Below are 18,957 nucleotides of genomic sequence, written 5' to 3' on the forward strand. Positions count from 1 at the left end.
AGTTGAATATTTTCCACAAGCGGATTGATGCAAAACAGCGACAGTATTCTTCTTTTACTTGAATAATGTCTTTAATGTCATTACGGATGGTACATAGATCAACCCACTCAGTACGAGTGATTACGGAAAATATGCCATTCGTGAAATTATTGTTTTACGTTTCTCGCTAAAGCACACTTCCTGGGTTATTCTAAGAATATTACACTATTCAAAAAAGGATATGCATAGGCCAAAAAACGTATTTAAGTGTACATAAGTCTATTAAGCTTGAACATAGATGAAGGACATTCGACATACGGATGTATATATGTATTGTGTTTCGGAGTGAATACTCTGTTGTACTAAAATCTCTTGGCTTCATCCGGGTTTTTTTATGTTTGTACATTAATCCTATCCAATTGGTTTCCTATTATGTTGTTATTCTTGTACATCACTCCAACCCCACTCTTGGTTTTGTGTACACAATACATTGTTTTCTTTATGCATTAATCCTATCTTATTGGCTTTGTAATCTTATTGGCTTCGAAATTATAAAATTATCTTTGTACATTCTCCCCCCTTGCATTGTGTAAACATGTTTTTCTATATATATTCACTCTTTGTACTGACTCAGTATTCACCTGATGAAGGAGAAAGAATTAGCTCTGAAACGTCGTGTAAAGAATAAAAAGAAGTTGTTATCCATAAAAGTGTCATGTATTCATATGTATTGTTGCCATTGTCACCATTAATTCAGTTCACTCACTGCACATGTGTGGACACAAGGGGCGTTCAGGTCAGTACCTGGTGACACCACCCCTTGCAGCCATCACTGCTGGACACCGCCTTGGAAGGGATTGCACAAGACTTCGGGTGTTTGCTTGGGGAATTTTTCGCTACTTCTCCTGCAACGCGATGGCAATTTCTGCAAGTGTCTGAGGACGATGGTGACGTTTACGGACGTGTTGATCAAGCTCGTCCCATAGATGCTCACCCGGGCTCAGATCAGGCGATTTGGAAGGCCAGGGAACGGCATTGACGTTTGCACTGGCGAGATAGGCACCTGTTACATGAGCGGTGTGGGGTCGAACGCTGTTGTGTTGAAACAGTTCCGTCTAGCGTTAAAAAAGTGGGAAGAGGTGAGGTCGCAGGATTTGTTCGATGTAGCGATTTACTGTAAGATTGCCTTGAACAACCACTAGCTGTCATCTACCCTAGTAGGACATGGTTCCCCACACCATGACGCTCTCTCCACCAAATCCCCATGGACTTTCATACCACACTGTTCTGCACTACGAGCTATACAGGAAGTTAGTTTGGAGACAATCTTCAGAACATCGCTTGTGAAGTCATGAATACCATAAGATGACAGTTCTCGTGTGAGGCTACATGAATGAATTTCTTCGTTGTCATTCACGTCAACTTTGTCACGAGATGTTTTCGTTCGAAAGGTAAATACAATCGGCAGATGGTCCGATTCACACAGGGTATCAGTCTGAAAGTCATGATTTATATCAAACAGATCATGTGAATATTTAGCGAACATCAGAAGTCTATTAAATCTCTACCATAAGAATTCACAATGTTATCTTTGCTTTTTCTAGGTGTTTGAAAACTGTCAGACTTGTATTCCATATTTTCAAGAATCGGGATTTGTTTATCATCGTCACGTAGAATATAGTCTCTCAGGTTCCCAGTCCTCGCATTCAGATCACCCATGATGATGCACCGAGTTTCCGAAATATCAGTCAGATAAGCATGACAATAAGCAGTGTTCCAAATAGTCCAATCCTTTCAACAACTTTTAATCACTCTTTACAGATGAATTTACTGGGTGAATGTAAACACAGCCAAATAACATGTTATGTGAAGTTCCACAAAGCTTTTTATCAAAGGGGATGCAAATACAATCAACAAAACTATTCTAAACATGATTTACATATTTGCTTGCACACATATGAACACATATAGCAACAACGCTATTAAATACCCAGAATAAGCAGAATTAATATCATCAATGTTTATGTTCCAGACTTTAACAAATCCTATGATGTCGAAACGCAAACAATATCTAATGAAATCGTCATCAATGAGTTTATTTCTTAGTCCAAACATTCCATGCAGTAAATTTGGACTCGGAGATTGAGTCATCAACAGGTAACCACTGGGCCCGGTCACCCTGCTATTCGGTCACGTGACGTATGATTTCACGTGCATTCGCTTTTCGTTTGATGCCCGCCTTACGTCCTCTGTTGTCGCATCATAAGAGAAAACAGTGTCTTCAACATATAACTTGTCAAAACGAAGTTGTGCCTTAAGATCATGCTCCTGGACTTTTGTCAATAATGGAATAAGTTTTTTACGCCTTTGTCTCACAAGAAAGGAAATGTGCTCTATAACGTGCATACCGCATTTAGAGTCTTTCAAAATCTTCGATGCTATAAAAATTGAATGTATGTCTTTGTCGTCTCCTATTTTCACTATTTTCGCTCTACTTTCATAATGCGATGTGCTAGCGATATGTTATGAGTGAACTGTTTTACTGATGGGATGTACAGGATTTAGCAAAGAGAATGGACTTGGCGGCCCCGGTTTCGGCTCCTGTTCAGCCTTATATTGACACTTATAAGGATAACCTAATTTAAAATTAACATGTCATCAAGCTTGTTTTCGCTGACGGGGCGGTGGGGTAGCCTAGTGGTTAAAGTGTTGGCTCGTCACGCCGAAGGCCCGGGTTCGATTCCCCACATGGGCACAATGTGTTAAGCCCATTTCTGGTGTCCTCCGCCGTGATATTGCTGGAAAATTGCTAAAAGCGGCGTAAAACTAAACTCAATCAGTCAGTCAGTTTTCGCTGACAAAATATATTTAAATGTTTTTTATATTTATTCCTTGAAAACATGAAACTTTCGGTGAGGAAAAACAATCAGAACAAGGACATTGGTATGGGTTTAATCAGCCAGTTTGATAACGAATGATCTGACTAATAAGAAATCAGAAAATTCAGCAATTCATACATCCAGACGAATAGACAACTATTTTGTCTGGATTATGCATTGTAAGTTTGATGCCTGAAATCACTGATTAATAAAAACGTAATTACTCATAGAGCAATTCCAAACTACTTGTCCCAACGGGAAAGAGTTATTAAAAAAAAAGACTTCTTGGGGAAACTATTACTGTGTAGCTATGTTTATATATGATCGGAAATATCATCATCTCATAGCATTTAAGAATTGTTTTCGAATGCAAAACTAAAGCCTTTTAACAGGAAAGAGTTTGGCACAATTTGGTAAATTCCTTCCACTGCACTTTAGGCGGGACTGGTGTATTATACTATTAAGATTAATTTTGTAACATTATATGGCAATATAATAATTTTCTGAGTTTTGTCTATAATTAGCGCTTGTTTTGAGAAACTGAAAGTCACCGAGATTGTATCAAACAGTTTCACTGCTCATTCACTGCAGATAGTGTGTTGGGCCCGAAAATGTATACCGTTGGAATTTTGAAAACTCATTTTGTTCATTATGAGGCGTCTTCGAGATCGTACTCATACATGAATACCGCGTGTCTCCTTTTTGTTTAACAAGATCATAAACATGTGTGTAATTGAAGTAATTCTTACATATTAAAAAATATGGAATTTATTATTGTACATTTGGTGTGGGAGATCAGCTACAAACATACATGTTTCTTTTCAAGTAAATGGCTAAACCTTTGATTCAGTTACATTTGTGCAAGATATGAGCTGAACAAACTTTTGCTGTGTTGGATAATGACGAAAAACATTTGGTATGAATTTCGTTCGACTTTCCTTAAAGAAAGGACAAACAATAACAAAATGGAACTCATCTTCAATAGCTTCAATTACAGCGCTCACATAATAAATCAGAATGAGCAGTGTATTTATTAATTGTATTGTATATTTATCATGTGACATCTAAACTTTGCAAGTGCTTTAGTCAAATCTCTATCAATATCAGCGCTTTCTTGACTCCACTTTCCCATACCGAGATTGCATATCTAAATTGATATGTGTCTGTTTAAACAAAGTCATAAATTGCGATACATTTCCACTTTCTTGATAAATCTAAGCATATGAATAGCCAGTTGAAATAACAACATTCTGACATGTGAAGCCCAGTTTACACTGCTAGCTTCGCCCTGCGCTTTAAGCATGTTATAACAGGCATGAGGATTGCGTGCCGAATCCATATGAATCAACCTTCACCAGTATGTTATACTGCGGCAAAGTAATGTACAGAAAAATGGTAACGCCCGAGTTCACCGAGAACCGCCGTTGATGAAGATCTTTTACTTAAACCAAAATATTGTTTGAAGAAGTTACTCTGGACTATTTGTATACTTTTACGAAAAGTAAAGCCCCATATCTCACTGCCATAACATGTAATTGAAGCAATTTTAGTATCAAATATGGACAAAATAACCTTCAGCGAAAGATCTGGATAACATTTCATTAGCTGGTAAACAGGAATACAAGCTTTTGATGCTTGGTTTACAAGAGTTTCACAGACAGATCACACCTAAATACTTATAATACGCAACAGTTTTCAGTTTATTGCCCTTATAATACCTCATTTATAATAATAACCGATTTAAGCTTTCTGGAAAAAAACCAATGATGTTAGACTTTTCCATATTTACAATTAATCCCAATTTATTGCAAAATAATTCTAAAGCATTCAACTAACTCTGCAGATCGCAACACAATCTGCAACTATTGCACTGTCGTCAGCAGAAAGAAGTAATTTTATAATTTCAACACCATCATCCACGAATATGCCTCTAGAATCGCCATTTTGTAGATCAACAGCTAGCTGGTTTATATAGAAGATGAACAAAAGAGGACTTAGCATACAGCCTTGTCTAACTCCACTTGATGTGTCAAACATATTGGTGATAGAATCGCCAATCTTAACGCAAGCACAAACGTTATTGTAATGCCTTCCAAAGTGTTATAAAGCTTTCCATGAATACCATTTTGGAGTAGTTGATAAAGCAATTTATTTTTATCAACCGAATCGAATGCCTTGCGAAAGTCACTAAATGCAGCGTAAAAACGGTGTTTAGGCTTTCTGAGATATTTTTGTGCTAATGACTGAAGTACCAAACTATTATCCGTGGTAGAATAGCCCTGCTGGAAACCGGACTGAGCTTCAAAGAGAACATCATTTACTTCCACGAACTTTTCATTTTTTTGAAATCTTCCCACAAACAGTATATTCGATTATACTTCAAATGTTGAGAAATGTAGACGTCAACGGCTGGAGATGCATTGGGAGTAGAAGTCACTCTGTTATTGTCACACTGTCTTGTGTATAGATGACCTGGACCTAAAACACAAACCAGACTATGCATAGATCCAAATGTGAAACAGGTGAGTCAGTTTGGCTGTTCTTGTTTATTGATTCTTAAAGTTTGTACATCAATGGCATGGAATTAGATCATTACGCTATTCCACCGCCATTGAAGAATATCAGATCATCGATATACATGAAGGTCAAGTTAAACGTTTTGGCCAAATTACCTTGTTTTGATTTTGACAATGGATCGGCTCTCGTTTCTAAGAACTACTTACAGCTGTGGAGGAATGGATATTCCGAGACAGTGAGAATGGTTTGCAAACAAATCTGGGGGCATAATCGGGATGATTAGAACCCAAGATGATGAGTTTATGGCAATCCCTCGGGTCGCATACACAGGTAGCATGCCATCATCGGCCCGACGTCGGCTGATAGTCGGCACCGTCGGCTAATATCGGCATCGTTGAACAGCGCTGGGCCGACAGCGGGCCAATGTAACCCAGCTAACACATAACATCTTCCAAACATGTTCATAAGGTTTCAAACTGATTTATCCAAAATATTTTCGTCAAAACACAGTCACAATCTTAAAACAAGTCTCTCAACTATTTAAAAGCATTAATTATTCAAATGTTTTTTTAAAAGTTGTTCATGAAGAAATAAATGTTACCGCGGGAAAGGACGTCGGAATGACGTCACACGTTCACGTCATATTTTCGCACCCGCCATCTTAGTTGAAGTTTATTGAGGACGGTACAACAATGTCATTGTGCAGCAACAAATGGAACTCGGGATCATCGATCTGACCTCGGTTGCGGTAAGTTAACTTTACAGTCACTACCCGGTTGTTGTTATGTTTATGTACATTTTGATATTCACTCGATCGTGCTACTCAGAAATCGCGAGGTTTTGAGCAGCCGTACACGATTCGGTGTTGTTAGGCTTCCAACAGAAAGTATTATGTATGTTGTTGTGAAGGAGACCTAAGGGAGTTTGCACCATATTAATTTCATGTTGGATACAAAATTTTATTCAGCTATCAATGGCAAGCAGTATGTTCTTAACCAGAGTTCATGTCAGGCGGACATTTGTCGCTATTACGTTCGGTTTTCGATCTAGTAAGCGTATGCACAGCTCACAAGCCAGTGACTCTTATCGTCATTAATTTTGTTCCCTGTTATTTCTGAAATATATTTTTTTATAAATTTAACATTACAACTTACTATCAATTTTTTAAGCTATGAAAAGTTCGCTCACTTCAGTCAGTGGGAAATGTTGCATCAAACGTATACCACGAAAATGGGGAATCAAAGTATTCACATACTTTCTGGTCGATTTGACTGTGGGCTATTAGTTACTGTCATAGTCTAAGTACGTTATTTAAAATGAATGTTCAGTCAGAAATGACCGAAGCATACTTGGTAAATTACCGTAACACTGACTAAACTATATGTTGATCATCCGCGTGGTTGTTGTGGTTTTGCTTGTCTAACATTCGATCCACGTTATTTTCAGTAAAAGGCTAGATCTATGTTATCAAAGTATAGTGTTTACATTGTGTATTCTTCAATTTTCCCCAAACTAATCAATATTCATTTTCTGATATGTATATGTCTCTTCTAAACGAGAGCCAGAAATAAACATGTTTCCCGCGCAATAACGGGGCGTTGGCGATGACTGGTCCTCGGCAATGTTCATTCGGTTTTCGATCACCATGTTTTTTCATGAGACAGTATTAATTATTCAAATTTACTTAGTCTTTGTTCAAGAAATGTAGACCAAATAAATTTCTTATGGTTTACTTGGTTCACCGAAACATTTTGCCAATGAGAGAAAAATGTTTCGGTGAACGAAAACTGAACGAATCTGGTTACAATGCCCGCAACGAAATCATACTGCAGCACTAACTGTTCCGCGTGTAAGACGTGAATCATGTAGCTAGTTACAATAGCTATTTAATATATCAATTCAAGTTTGTATTCCAGGTTAGAATGTATAGAAGCGCTGTCCAGTAATCCATGTTTGTTGTAAAGGGGCAGAGTTATTACCAGTCCAACTTTATTATTTTATGCACGCTGGTGTTAAATCTACACACGTTGACCCCCAAAACTTTAGGCAATAATTATTACACAGTATATTTCTGCATCGGACTAACTAGATTTATATATGCTTGAGGAATCTAGTTCAATTTGTAACTTGTTATAATGTGGAACATTGTTATTTTCGTTGCAGCAAGGGCGAAAATGAGACACAAGAATTCCGGCAGATACAAACAGAAGTGATGGATTTATTGAGGATTACATCAAATAATCCAGGAGCTGTGAATCAGTAAACGTAAGTGCATCTGTTAAATACCATTGTCTATATACTTGTTGGTGGCGTTTTGGCTTTTATTGCAAAAAATGGATTTGTACCTGCACTCAGCCTCTGACCAACAAGAGTGATGGGGTAGTGGTTGCTATTCAGTGTGATTTGATACTATTACCAAATTAGGCATTCAAGGATTTCCATTATTTTTCATTGTGTGCTGGTGTCCATCAAACACTTGCATATACATAGGTGCTGGAAGACTTCATTAACTGATTATTGTCTCTTGATTTGACTTAATACACTTACTATACATTTGTTTTCTTTATTTCAGAAAAATGGATAAAGTCGAAACCAAAGAAGAAGATTCTGAAATAATCTCGAAAAGTGTACGCGTTTTCTGAAAAAATTAATAAAGAGTGTTGATTACATGTCTGCCATTCTTTTTATGTTCCTTGTTAAGAGTAACAATGTCTATTTTCCATAGACATGTAACCTTATTGTTAACGGTTAGTGTTTTACTGAAAAGTTAAAACCATATCTTGACAGAAAATGTTATTACAACGTTTCCTGAACCATAAACATTCACATGGATAAAACGTTTTCAGAAGCCTTTTGGTGGTTACTGAATTTTATAACCAAACGTTCATAGAACACACTGTTTCTGGAACCATACAAATTCATATGAATAAATCGTTTTAAAAACATGATATGTTTAGGGGATGTTTCTTCACATTTATATATATGTTTTGATACACATATAAAATAGTATTCATTTATAAATTGTGGTACATGCTATCAAATATGTATTCACCGTGGAGAAGTGAAGTGAGCAACTAAACTAACGGGCAAAGAAAACGATACTAAGTCGAAATCACTGATATTACAAAACGACAAACCACCATTGTGTAAAAGGAAAGTGAATTTTAATAACAGGTGTATGGGCATGTGTATGCACATGCATGTTACCCATACACCTGTTATCAAAATTCACTTTCCTTTTACACAATGGTGGTTTGTCGTTTTGTAATATCAGTGATTTCGACTTGGTATCGTTTCTTTGCCCGTTAGTTTAATATTGCAGTGCCTATAAAGTATGACGACGTTGGGCCGATGCAGTGCCAATAAAGTATGCCGACGCTGAGCCGATGTAGGGCCGATGCAGGGCCGATACAGGGCCATTGAAGTTTGCCAACGTTGGGCCGACGTCTATACGATGAGCAAAACTTCATAGGCCCGATGAAGTTTGCCGACGTACCAAGTTTCAACTGTTTTTGTTATATTCATAGACAAATGAGTGACAGTTCGGTTTTCAAAGCATATACACCATCATGTAGTGAAGAAGTGAACTGTGCTTGATTAATGTCCAAGTGTATATACTTCTGAATCTTCATCAATGTGTAGAATATGTTGTTTATGTCCTAATATATTTAAAATTTTGAAATCTTAAAGTTGAAATGGTGACAGTATTTTAAGGACGTTCAGTATGTGCAACCTTGCGTCCTGATTGATCACTTCTTGTTTGGAAATGCATCATAGCCTTAAACATCACTATGTATTAACATATTAAGCCAACTCACGTGCTTCGACTTACCTCTAGTACTGTTGTAGTTTCCTAACTGATGTATACTTCACATTCGCCTTTTGTGCGACCCTAAAATGAAACATATTGTAGAGAGGTAGTACCGATTCGTTACAGAACATTCAACTCACGACATGCTCTTCGTTAATCATGACGACAGGACAACATTATATCTACGTCTGGATAAAACCATACATCGATTACCACATATTTCATTATGAGCTGCCAATTTGTTTTAACAGCATTATGTATTGACATTTTGATTAAGCACGTTTGTATTATGAAGAAAATATGAAACTTATATTGTATAACAGAAGAAGAAATCGATCATATAATGACAGGCTTTGTAAGTGTTCCATGGCCAGACTTGTTTGAGTACCCATTAAACCGTTTTGTATCATTCAAAATGACTTCTGACCATCCACACGTCAAGCATACGACTTTCTAAAGCTTTACCGATTAGCATTGTGTATTTTCTATGTGTACCAGGACGTGGAGTCATACCATGGATGACATCCTGACCTTGTCATCTTGCTGGCGAGTTAACCCTCCTTTGTCCTCTGGACAAGAGGTCTGACTTCGGATCAGAAGTTCCGTGGTTCGAATCCCAACACGGGACTCGGAACCTTTAGGGCTGCTACATATGTGGATAGCTGTTGTTCTGATCTTAGGTGAAGAGGTAATCTGTTCCAGAGAACTGGACCTGCTTTACCAAAAGATCTATCTCCAAACATCTTTGTCCTAGTCCGTTGCACAGCAAGAATATTCCGTTCAGCTTATCTTAACTGACGGACTGGTTGATAGGTTTCTATCATGCTGGACAAATATGATTGAGCAAGACCCTTGACATCTTGTATTGGATTCTGTGGTGGACAGGAAGCCAATGAAGGTCTTGAAGTACTGATCTGATGTGATCCTGGATGTAACATAGACTTGGACTAGAACTCGTGTTGCACCACATCAAGGTACCTCCTTATCAGACCAATGTTTCTAATGTGATGGTATGACCACTTGCAAACATAGTTGATATGGGTCTCCAGACTGAGTGACGAGTCAAAGATAACCCCCAGATTCCTGGCATGTGGACTTCTGGGTATGGTGTGTTCGCCAATTTGGAACTGTGGCAGATGGATCCTTGTCATGGTTTTCGTAGGGCAGATGACCAACAACTCTGTTTTATCATCTTTCAATTTTAGAAAGTTTGATGTCATCCAGTGTTTGATGTCGTCTATACAGTGTTGGGTTTGATAAGAGATTGTTACCGTTAGTGGTCTGAAAGCCAGATAGATCTGACTGTCATCCGCGTAGAAGTTAAAATTGAGGTTGTGTGCTCTGGCGATGTCACCAGTTGGTAGCGTGTATATAGTGAACAGGATTGGCCCAAGAACAAACCCCTGTGGAACACCATAAAGTAGATCTTTCTTCTGAGAGTTTACACCACCGATGCTTACAACCTGTGACCTATTGGACAAGTACGTTCGGGTCCATTCCAAAGCTGAACCGTGGACACCAATCCGGTTATCCAGCACATTAAGAAGCACATTATGATCCACAGTATCGAATGCTGCTGATAAGTCTAATAGCACTAAGATGGCTGCTCCAACTTTGTCAGCTGCTTTCAGGAGGTCACTCTGTATTCTTGTCAGGGCAATCTCTGTGCTGCGGTGGGTCCGACAGGCTGATTGGTAGACCTCGTAACATCCATTTTCCAACATATGCTCTTTCAAAGGGGAGGCCACGACACGTTCGATCAACTTTGAGATGTATGGAAGATTTGACACGAGCCGATAGTTCTTTAACACCTCGGGATCCAGTGTTGGCTTATTCAGGAGCGGCTTTATGATAACTTCTTTGATAGTCTGTGGAAAGCATGATGTTGTTGTAGATTCATTGACAATGAAGGTGATGAGAGGAAAAACACTGTCCATGGACATCTTAAGATCCAAACTGCAAGATTTATTAGGGCTGCTTTTAATCAGTGATACTATTTCCGCTTCAGTTGCTGTCTGGAACACTGTGAGTGGATGTGGACTAGACTCGTTACAAGAGTCAGATAAGTCAACTTTGTTGATAAAGGAGCCCCTGATTTTGAGGAAATTCTCATAGAAAAAGTTGGAGAACGCGTTTGCAAGGTTCTCTCTTGACGTGAAAGATTGAAGGACAGGTCTTTTTCTTGAACCAGAGTTGGTTTAAAGTTTCAAATATCTCCTTTTGACCTGATGCTGACGTCAGTGCTTCACTGAAATATTCACACTTTCCCTTTTCAGCTAGGGTGTTCACATAATTTCTTTGGATGTTGAGAAGATCCCTATGTATTGACAAATGTGTTCTGCGATATTGCCTTTCAAGTTGTCGACGCTTTCGTTTTTCTTTGCGAAGCTCGTCAGTGTACCATGGTGCACCACGTCTACCACACTCGTCACAACACTATTGAAGACATGCACACCATCAGATTGGGACGATGGATCCTTTGTCTGTATTGCTGCTGACAGATCTTGCTGGAAAGAGTCCATATTGATATTCTTCCATTTCCTGTAGTGAATTTCTTTCCGTTCACCCATCATAAGGGATAAATTTTTCAATGTGAAAACAGTTAAGGGTCTATTTAACACTGTTAATTTTCATTAAATTATTGTTTTTTTAAAAAGAAATTGATTTAATAGATGAATTTTGAATAATATGTTCTGTAGATAGCTGTATTTTAATGATTGGTAGTTCAGATTAGTAACTGTGATTGTTAGTGTCTGTACCCTCAAAGGGGGTTAAAGTACCCTAAACGTATTGTCCTCCTGAGAGGGTACGTAAGTCCCGAAACATTTAAAGTCAATCTCAACTTACCAGATTCTTTAAACGTAGTATTTTTGTGCTTTTAAGTTATGGCTAAATTCGACTACAATCGCCAGGAGCTGAAGGGATGGTGTAAATCCAGCTAGGGTCCATGCAGGTAGCAAAAGTAATGTAAGTCCCCATGGTCCCTAGTATGGTGATCTACCTTCAGTTGTTGGCGTTCTATAGCCTGTTTTTATCTTGTATTGTCCTAATAGTGCTATCAGTTTTAACTTTCCCCACTAATTTTAATTATAATTGTGATATTCTAGTTGTTTTACTGTCCTTCGATGACAGGTTTTTATAATATACACATATTCCATTTCCATGTCAAATATGTTCTCGTCACGATATGACTGAAATATTGCCGATGTGACGTTAAATATTAACTCACTCACTCTTTCCGTTCACGTGCAGCCACTGTTACATTTGCAGTTCAAAGGATAGCTGTGTGATCAGACTTGATGGATTCATCAAATTTCATGTGACATATTGACGGTTCTTCAGGACGGGTGATGATGAGGTCCAGAGTATATCCTTTAACATGAGTTGACTGTTTGACATGCTGAACAAGTCCATGAGCTTCCAGTATGCTGTGAAGTGTAGCTGCATCCTTGTCATTCACATTATCCACGTGATAGTTAAAAGCTCCGACGATAATGATTTGATCAAGAAGTGTTGTCCTACTGTCCAACAGGTTTGCGAACTCCTCAAAGAAACCATTCACATTCCTTGGAGGCCTGTAGAAAACTATATACTTTAGACGATTTCCATATGATACAAACTGTATGGACAGTATTTCCAATGTTGTATGTGCGTGTTGGATCTTCAGTGGTTTACCATTTATTCTGTCATTATGCACCACAGCTAATCGTCCTCCCCTTCCATATTGTCTGGCAACTTGGGTGAATTTGTAACCACTTGGGGTCATTTTTGCTACAGCAATGTTGTCAGAATAATTATTTCTAAACCATGTCTCTGTGACTGCTAAAATATCCAACTGGTTATTTATGATAAGGTCATGGAATGCCTGGGCCTTAACATTTGTTGGCTCACATGTCTTTGCATCTTGAGTTGACCAGACCAAGGCGGGTGTTGTGTTGTTTAAATGTTGATTAATTTCCTGTTTGGATGGGAGTAATTCCTTTATTCCGCAGGATGTTTTTGGAGGCACTGTTTCTTAATCCACGCAGTTCTCTTGACACTGCATATGTATAGTTGCCGCAGTTCATTCAGTGTGACTGTTTTCAGAGGAATTCTATGAGGTCCTTCATCATTCACAGACAGCAGAAAAGCAGGGGTTAATGTCAACAGTGATATTCGGAAAATCCAAATACAGTTTAGTAAGAAGTATGGCCATCTCTGTGTCAATTACATGGTAAGCCGGGCTAGGCCAGGGTATTCTGACTCGCTCTAATGACCTGCTTCACACCTCAGCTCGCTCAGTAATCAGCCAGCTTGTCCGCTGGTTGGTATTGGTTGTAATGTTACATTTTCCACAAAATTACACCAGTTTTGCAAAATCTGAATTCACAGAAATGTTCCTGGGCATCTTATGCTTGTGTAAATCCATTTTCAAGAGCCCTATTGCTGCTTGTACGCGTAAAGCTGTTGTTTTCCTCAGAGCTGGAAAGAGGTGCAACCTCAAGCCGCAACACTCCACTGACAGATATGCAACAGAAACAGATCCGCGAGGAGGGGAGCGCCATTGGTGGGCACAAAGCACACGGAACTTTATCTCACTGATATTATATAGTCTCTAGCTCCCTACTCCCTTTTTTATCGTACTGAATGTTGGAAACATTTGGACCTCGTTGTCGATGCCACATGTAATTCTCACAGATCTAACTCTAAGGCGTAGATATTACAAATTTACTTGGATGGCAACGCTCAGCAACGGTCCTTTCAAAAGGAAAGATATTGCTGGGTCCAGCTAACGCTTCATCAGATATTGCCGATGTGACGTTAAATAATAACTCACTCACTCACTTCATCAGAGCCCCCGTCTCAAAGTCTGACCTTAATCCAACAGGGAAATCAATGTCCTTATAACTGGGAGTATTTGAAATAGTGGAGATAGTATTATCTTGATTCTCATAACATCAAAGGTTTCGCAATCTTAGAAAAAATAAGTTTCAATTTATGCCAAAACATTTGGTTTTACTACTTTTTTGCAAAAACCTTTATTTTTTTATCCAACGGACATTTGTCGCAAAACTTTCTGACCAAAAATGCTGGCAGATTTCCATGGTCAGTGCCATCGATCGCTATACAGCTTAAATAACACCGATGCTTCGACAAAATTTATCTCATACATGACGATACATGAGGCTTTTCCACTCAGATAGCATCGATGTGAAATTTGAGGAAAACATATTTAGTCATCCCCATGGGAAGCACTTGTGTTCCCTTCCTTTCTGTTTAGTTATTCATATGAATCGGAAATCGGCTCGGATTGTCAAAATACTTAAAGGGAGATTTGGCCAAGGCGTTAATTGCACTTGTCCAAGATAAGTGTGCCATTCCGTAATTATCAAATAGACAGTTCCCTTCAACTGATTTATTTTCCTGAACTTGACATAATAGTAGAAAACGCCTTATCTGTTTCATATGTAGAACCACGCATGAAGATTTCCATGGGCATTTCCAAGATTGCAAAAGTTAAATAGTACCCTTGAGGTGTTTGGAATCTACATTGTATTAATTCCATTTGTTTCAAGTGCATTCTGTTTACAATATGATCGTCTTTATATCATTCGGTATAACATGTAACCATCTAGGAAAACAACGATGTTCCTAAACCAACTCTACAGGAGGTATACAGCTCCACGGAAAGGACTCATGATAAATTAGGGATATGCTAAATTTAAGAAGGAAAGTTGGTTAGTTTATTTCAAAATTAATAAGACTTTCTTCAACAGAAGTGTTATGATTTAAAATTGTTGAATCGGGTCCTATATCCTTGGACAACGGCGCAATCCAAGGCAACGTAATGAGTCCAACCCTGTTCCTTTCTTTGATCATGAAAGCTCTCCTACGTTAGCTCCGGCCATGTAGGAACAATATGGGGAAAACACCAAGTAACATCACAAATACGAGAACAAACTCCAGTCAACCAATGATGTTAGAGTATTTCAAGACCTGGTAGACTCCTTACGGCAACAAGCGCCGTTCAGTGACATGTTTAGGCAACAGTGGTTACCAGGGAGAGTCATTTTCTGCAGGACCGTCCGGAATCGGCTGAAAGCAGCAGGTTACAGGGCCAGAAGACCCATCAAGCGTATAAAAATGTCTACAGCTCACAAAGCTGTGCGACATGTATGGTGTAATCAACGTGTTCGTTCGTAGGGTTCACTTTTCCATATTGCATGCGTGGATGGCCGTACGCATGTCCGGAGACGAAGGAACACAGCTATGGTTCCCGCAAAATCCTGGAGACGGTTCCTTTTAGGGGAGGATCAATCATGGTATAGGGATTGATTCCCTTCGGTTGCAATGTGGATCTCATTACCATTCGTGTGGTAACCTTAGTGGGCCTCGATATAAAAAGGAGATCCTTGGGAGGACCATCCCATGGCCAGCTATGAGTCAAGATCTCAATCCCACTGAGCAGCTGTGGGATTTCTTAGGCCGTCGTGTTCGACACAGAGACTCACCTGTCCATAATCTCAAGTATTGACTGCTGCTTTGCATTAGGAATGGAACCGGATTTCTCAAAACAAAAGTCCGGCGATTGATCCAAGGAATGAGTGGGTGTCTTGAATCTGTTGTTCGTGCAGGGAGGTTGCACAAGATACTGATGAAGTCAGTTTGTGGACTTACCAGACATTGTTCTTCTAGTCCGTGAACAAGATGCGTGCATGGTACTGACAGTTAAGTATGTGCAAGACAAGTGTAATTCGTTATAATTTTGTATGAAATGACGTCATTTCCCTTATGAACCAGATTATGTCTACACAATGCCATTTAGAAAGTGGTCAAATGTAACATATGTTATATTTGGGATTACACTTTTTCATTTTTGTGGAAGTCGCGGTGGCTGAGCGGGTTAGGCAGCTGACTTTGTGCGCTGGCAATTAGGTGCCTAACTCCGAGGGTGTGGGTTCGAATCCCGGATGGGATTCAATCAAGCAGAAGTAGTAGAATCGGTACTTTACTGAGAAAGTGTCATCCCAAATGTTTCTCCTCAAACAATTCTTTTCAATGTAACATTCAAATGGCATGGAAATCTTTGACACATATTATGCACCAGTTCATTAAAGTTGTTCAGTTGTACATTTCCCCTTACCGTTTCGTGCGCTCCAACCGGAACAGTATCACAACAATTCCAGTAAGCATCAGTAGAACTGTCGCTATGAACGCATACATCATTACATCTGAAACAGAAGTTTGAAAAATAATTGTTCACGTAATTTACAATACGCTTTTGGTACTGCTATATGTTAAGCTTCTTCTAATGGATTTCCTATGAATATGGAGAGGGTTTCGTCGTTTCTATTATTTACGGAATAGGTTTTAGTTGTATTCGACATCCAGATTAAGCATGGCGATATCCGCAAAAGACAAAATTATTGAAATCTTAACTATTCTAAAATCTAATTGTCGCCATTATGCCAGTGTCCTCCAGTACGGTTTTGTTTTGCTGAGCTCTTTCCGTCTATCCGATCCTTTGCTCTTGGGCGACAAATGCATTGCCTAGTAGTAATGTATTGTACTAATGCTATTTACGTACATCTACGTACCTCTAGTTTGATAGACATGATTCACAACAACAAGTGACAGTAATAATGATATTAACAATGTCTAAAAATAGTAGACTAGACAAAGAATCGTACGTCGTTTTGTCAATGAATAAGACTTACAATTTATTGATAGGAATGAATTAAAAATGTAAGTTCGTCCAATCCAAATAATTAGCGTCTTGAAACTTTCATTTCACGTCTTCATTTATTTTACTCATCTCTAAATTACGACACCTCGGATAAACACTTCCATACTGACAAACTGCTCGCTCCTGATTGGTCTGTCAGCAATTAAAGTCACAATAACCCTGATTAAAACCGCTAAATCTTCGGCCTAATCACCGCTGAATCTTACATCAGTGGACCCGTGAAGATTCGGGTTAGAACTGATCTTCAGTAACTCTTCTTGTCGTAATAGGCTACTAACAGGATCGGGTGGTCAGGCTCGCTGACTTGATTGACACATGTCATCGGATACCAAGTGCGTAGATCGATGCTCATGCTGTTGATCACTGGGTTGACTGCTCCAGACTCAATAATTTACAGGCCATATAGCTGGAATATTGATGAGTTCGACGTAAACCTGAACTCACTCACCTATATCACTAATCTTACACATGATCGTCAGTGGCTCTAAATTTCTGGAGTGGAGTGGTACGGATGCGTAACACGAAGTGTTTTAATACAATATAACCATTATTTATTGGTGCTGCACTGTATTTTCTGATTTTACAATATGCACTCTTCAAAAAAAGAAACGCATAAGCCATTTTAGAAGAATTTATTGGTTTAGTTTAAGAGCAATTATTCATGTAATTTCAATGGTTAAGAAGTGAAAATTCACACGTCCATAGACAAAGGGTTCGCCAACATAACACCAGCAACCTTTATTGCTGTGTTTCTGTTTACTTGAGTCCATGAGATGGCGTCAAACTCAGTACTTTATATGGCCACACTGGCAGCAATTACTAATAGGCACAGACTTGATAAGTCGACGAAATCCTGCAACGCGATGCCCGTTTGTGGAAGTGTCTGAGGCGTGTTTTGACGTTGTCGTACACGTCGATCCAGTTCATCCCATAGGTGTTCTTTTGGGTTTAGGTCTGGTGATCGGGAAGGCCATGGCAAGACATTGACGTTAGAACTAGCAAAGTGACGTGAAGTTAAAACGTTTTGGAGCTGAAGCTGTTTACAATCACACAAAGATGATATTTTCGAAAGAAATAGTTGTATATTTGTATTGTTCTTGCAGCAGCTACATGAGTTCAATATTCTCAAATCGCCATTGTTGCGTAGCGGACCGTGACGCTTGCTGTATATGAAGTAGCGTTGTCATGCTGGAACAACTCCCTCTGTCGGTCCAATATCGAAAGTATGTGACTTTGTTGGTGTACCGATTTGCTGTCAAATGCCCCTGAACCACCACTAAATAAATCTTTGTGTGCTGGATATACCACACCATGACACTGTCTCCACCGAATCTGTCGACCTGTCAAAATGCAATTTGGGGCAAAACGTTCATTTCGCCTCCAGTTTCTAAGGTTCCAGCTCCGGACTCTACGACACCAGCGAAAGCGATTGTACCGTTGGAAGTCTCTCAAAACAAGGGCGACAACTGGTCTTCTTGGTCGAATCCCCACTTCACGCAATCGATGACGCAAGTGAGCAGCCCGGATGTAGGTCCTGGGCTTGGGTGGTTACTCTTGGACGACCGTTTCTCGGGCGATCTTGGGCGGAATTGGTATGTAGGAAACGATCCTAAAGGCGTGATATGGTGCTCTGATGAACGTTGAACGTTGAGCAAATGCAGACTGCAACTCACCAGCTTCAAGGCAGCCTATGGCGATGTTTCTGTTGGCGGCACATACAAAGGATAATGCACGCGCAAGTAAGCGGCAAAACATGCGGTATCGATCGTTATAAAGAGGCAAATGTTGTGTTTAATTTTGTCATTCGTCTTTGCCTGGAAAATAGGAAATCATCATGCCACGACTGATAATCCAGAGTCCTGACCGCCTGACCAGAAGGATCATGTCTGATAACAGAGCCCACCACCCTCGGTCCTCTCTTAATCGTTTGTATATGCCAATCAATTCTGGAGGTCAGAGTTTGATTATGTGGAGGCTCTTCATGATAGAATTCTTTTATGTACTTTTGCACATATTAAATTTTATTTATGACATGATCCTTTGAT

At 39.2% G+C, this 18,957-nt stretch overlaps 1 protein-coding gene and 1 long non-coding RNA gene across 5 annotated transcripts in view; one reads left to right on the forward strand and one right to left on the reverse strand.

The window, feature by feature from the left end:
- Nucleotides 1-5,759: 5,759 nt before the first annotated feature.
- LOC124289752 lies at nt 5,760-8,044 on the forward strand. 4 transcript variants are annotated; one of them, XR_006901747.1, is made up of 3 exons: nt 5,760-6,123; nt 7,539-7,640; nt 7,948-8,044. It is a non-coding gene; the product is annotated as an uncharacterized LOC124289752 (long non-coding RNA). The 4 variants fall into 4 exon arrangements; XR_006901749.1 differs by lacking the exon at nt 5,760-6,123 and adding an exon at nt 7,200-7,224; XR_006901748.1 differs by lacking the exon at nt 5,760-6,123 and adding an exon at nt 7,270-7,291.
- A 1,165-nt stretch (nt 8,045-9,209) lies between these two features.
- The window catches only part of LOC124289750 (multiple epidermal growth factor-like domains protein 10), a 37,793-nt gene continuing 28,045 nt past the window's right edge, over nt 9,210-18,957 (reverse strand). Inside the window, exons 6-7 of the mRNA XM_046726396.1 lie at nt 16,310-16,397; nt 9,210-9,267 (exon numbers count right to left, since the gene is read on the reverse strand). Coding sequence (XP_046582352.1) covers nt 9,210-9,267; nt 16,310-16,397 — 146 coding nt within the window. The remainder of the gene's footprint in view (nt 9,268-16,309; nt 16,398-18,957) is intronic.

Source organism: Haliotis rubra, unplaced genomic scaffold, assembly GCF_003918875.1.
Source record: "Haliotis rubra isolate DU_JTF1 unplaced genomic scaffold, ASM391887v1 Scf449, whole genome shotgun sequence".
In the NCBI taxonomy this organism is placed as follows: Eukaryota; Metazoa; Mollusca; class Gastropoda; order Lepetellida; family Haliotidae; genus Haliotis; species Haliotis rubra.